The 3622-nt window shown below is 38.5% G+C and overlaps 1 protein-coding gene across 1 annotated transcript in view; it reads right to left on the reverse strand.

Annotated features, from left to right (window-relative positions):
• LOC103153785 (calcium/calmodulin-dependent protein kinase type IV) overlaps window positions 1-3622 on the reverse strand; it is a 26685-nt gene that overhangs the window by 19554 nt on the left and 3509 nt on the right. Inside the window, exons 2-3 of the mRNA XM_007574814.2 lie at window positions 1760-1838; window positions 990-1052 (exon numbers count right to left, since the gene is read on the reverse strand). Of these exons, the coding sequence (XP_007574876.1) occupies window positions 990-1052; window positions 1760-1838 (142 nt within the window). The remainder of the gene's footprint in view (window positions 1-989; window positions 1053-1759; window positions 1839-3622) is intronic.

Genomic DNA, 3622 nt, shown 5'->3' on the forward strand with positions numbered 1-3622 from the left:
TGAATTTGGTAAACAAATATAGAAATCTATCCATCCATCCATCCATCCATCCATCCATCCATCCATCCATCATCCATACATACATACATACATATTTTTATTTTTGTAATACTTGGAACTGTAGAAATTTCAGTCTGAAATTTTTTACTTTCTGACCTAAAACATTAGTTCAACCTTTAATTTACTTATAAATCGGAATAAAAAGAACTGAGGTCACGCTGGGAGAACTGTTCCTTTATCCAGAACTCCAGATTATTGAGAACGTCTCCCAGTGAAGAACCTTCACTGCCAGAGATGGAGGGAACAATGTGTTGACTTCAAACTCTTATTAATGATTATTTTTATCACCAGAATAGATTTTTGTCATCAGAGGAACTCCATCGTGTCCTCAGATAAAAGCCGTTCTGCCTGTGGAAACATTTTAACAACGTTTCAGTCTTTCTCCAACTCAGAAACGTTGGCTCTGATAGAAACAAACTGTTACCGCGGTAACCAGAAATAACTGCTCACACTTCACGTCTCGGCAGCAACCACAAAACACCTCAGCGACTCTTTAGCAGAACCATATGCTGCTATTTTTATATCTGCATTTAGATCAAATCATCAGTTTAATCCAAACATAAAATCTGTCCTTCAATCCGTTTCTTTACCGAAATGTTTACGTGTTTCAGCAGATCTGCAGACAAACACAAGGAATGTTGATGTCGATTTTTACACTGATCAAACATGGAGTTACACTGTAAAAATTAACTGCAGTAATTTGGTTGATTTAGTCAGTGATAAAACATGGGGCTCATTTTTCAAAGTCAGTTATTCATTTATAAATTTGACAGTTTCAAAGTAACTAATTATTAAACTAAATATTTAGATAGCAAGTCAAATATTAGCTTGTAAAACCTTCTGATGGTCATGGAAACGGAAACGGACTGAAATATTTTCACTCTTTACAAAAACATCAAAATGAAGCTTTTATTATCGTGGATACTTACGATGTTTGGGTGGGAAAGACGCAGCAGGACTCCGATCTCGGTGCGAACGATTTTCTTATCAATCTGAAACAAACGTCAGCAGTTAGGTGATAATAACAGTAACGGTAGAAAAAGAGGTGGAGTCTCCTGAAGCAGTTTGATGTTTTTACATTCTCAGTGCAGATTACACTGCATGCAGAAGAGGTCAAATAATTTACCCCAAGAAACCAAATATCCTGCTAAGGCTGCAGTTCTCCTCTAACAGGAAGGTGCCATCTTTGAGATGCCTCTGTTCTTACCTTTTATGGTGGTATTTTTAAAAACTGTTACTCTGGGTCTAAACATCAAGAGCTAAAGATCCTGTGGAACATCAAGTCCTCTCCTGTCTCTGAAGTGAGTTTGTCGCCTCGTTTCTCCTTTAATCTTTAGGAATGTAATTCAGAGTTCAGCTGCGTCTCCACCTGGTCCTTTGCTTTTATCTGATGTAAATGTGCTTTTTATTGGAGTTTTTTCATGTTAAAGGACACAATTACTACCTGGGAATTAAAGTTTAATAATTACAACCAGCAGCTGTTCAAGATGCATTTATCAGGCAGCAGAGGAAGGCCGGGCGACACTTTTATTTTCAAATATTTCACAGTTCAAGGTGAGTAAAGCGTCCGATCATGTGAGGTCATCGCTGAGACATTTGATCGCTACAACATCTCTTTGGAGTGATTTTTCCATAACCTGACCCTGGTCATAATGCTTCGCCTCGTTTGTGCTGCATGCCGTTAGCTTTGGTAGCTCACCGTTTTCTTCAGGACTTTGACTGCGAAGGGTTTCTGCGTCTGCTTCTCCTCACAGCGGTACACGATGGATGTCGCTCCTCTGAAAACACAAGAATTACAGAATTCATCTGACGGAAGCAGAGGAACCGGACTTCACCCAAACCGACGACAGGAGATCACACCAGTTTTTATTCCATTTGAATGAGTTGCTTTCAGATAACATTCCTTCAGAACTTATAGCTCAGTGAAGTAGCTCTGAGTTTGGTCCAGCCAGACGTTTTGCTGACTGGTTGCCATGGAGATCAAAGGATTTCTGAGGCCTGAATAATCAAAGCAACAAACCAGGTTTGTTTTGATGAGGGAAAAACATCATAAAATAACTTCTTCACTTGAGTTTGACTTTATTGATCGCAGCGTAATAAAAGAATAAACAAAGTTATACAAAAGAAAATAAACTTAAAACAAAAGAATAACTAGTAACAGTAATTTTATGCAAAAAGAAAAAAAAAGAATGTAATTTTTGTCTGAGCCTGATAAGTGACAGAGAAGTTAATCTGAAGTAAAACAGTTTTGCTACAGTTATTCTTTTGTTTTCTTTTGTCTTAAGTTTATTTTATTTGTTTCTGAAACGGCTCGTTTTCCAGCACCAAGAAAATATTAACATGATGCCAAAACGTCTTTTTAGTGTTTGGCTGTTTTTAGAAGGAGTAGAAAACCAAAAAGGTGCAAAAAAGGTTTCCTTTAAAGTCAGATAAACTGTGTGTGTGTTAGGGAAGCTCTGTGGTTTTACTCTGTATTACAGGAACAAAGACTCTAAATATTTTTTAGAGCCGGAAAGACTTGATGGAGAAGCAAGACGCCGGTTTATTTATTTATTTGCATTTCAGAGAGAAAAAAGGTTCAATAAAAAAAATAAATTCTGCAGTTAAGAACAAAAGAACAATTAGAAAATTGGTCTTCTGCTCATATAGAGGCGCGCACGTGTGTGTGTGTGTTTGGGGAGGTTGGTTCTGGTTTTCTGTGGGGAAAACAGATCCATCTGAGAAGCAATCACACCGCCATGCAGGGACCTGCTTGATCTCCATGGCAACGGGACACCATGAAGCAGAGCGTGTTGGACGCCGCGGCATCAGCGTTGGCACTTCATGTTCACAGAGACGCCAACAAATGGCAAACACAGTTATAATGTGTCACACAGCGGCCAATCAGAGCCAGGAAACGTTAAAACGGAGCAGGTCTGCGCTCCGGAGACACACACACACACACACGGGGCGCTGCCTTCAGCCACAACATTGTGTTTAGTTTTAATTATTCATTTGAATGTTTTTCATTCGATCTGTCACAATGACACATTTCTCTGGATAAATTGTCCCAGTAATGATTGCATTAAACGATAATCAGGGCCGGTCCAAACCTTTCTGGGGCCCTAAGCAGATTTTCACCTGGACCTCATATCAGCAAACCAGATGCTTCATCATTCCTAAGCTACTCCTGCTAACATTAGCATCATCTCTACTTAGCTTACATCATGTCAGTCTTATTATGGCTGCTGATATTTAGCTTCACGTTATTGGCAAACTGAAAAAAATATCTGGATTTTGAAGCACAGAGTTATTTAAGTGCCATTTTATTTTAACTACTTAAAAGTGACATCAGCTGATAAACATTCAGTAAATAAGTTAACAAGTTTAATACCTTATATTTTTCTAGCAGCAATATATTAGTCTGTTGTTTAACCCTTGTATGTAGAAATGGCGTCCAACCAACTCCACATATGTAAAACTTGTATCATTTGCCTTAGTCCTCTACGTTTGCCTTAGTGCTCTACGTTTGCCTTAGTCCTCTACGTTTGCCTTAGTCCTTTGGTCCTCTACGTTTGCCTTA

The sequence above is a fragment of the Poecilia formosa genome, unplaced genomic scaffold (genome assembly GCF_000485575.1).
Source record: "Poecilia formosa unplaced genomic scaffold, Poecilia_formosa-5.1.2 Scaffold361, whole genome shotgun sequence".
NCBI classification, from domain to species: domain Eukaryota; kingdom Metazoa; phylum Chordata; class Actinopteri; order Cyprinodontiformes; family Poeciliidae; genus Poecilia; species Poecilia formosa.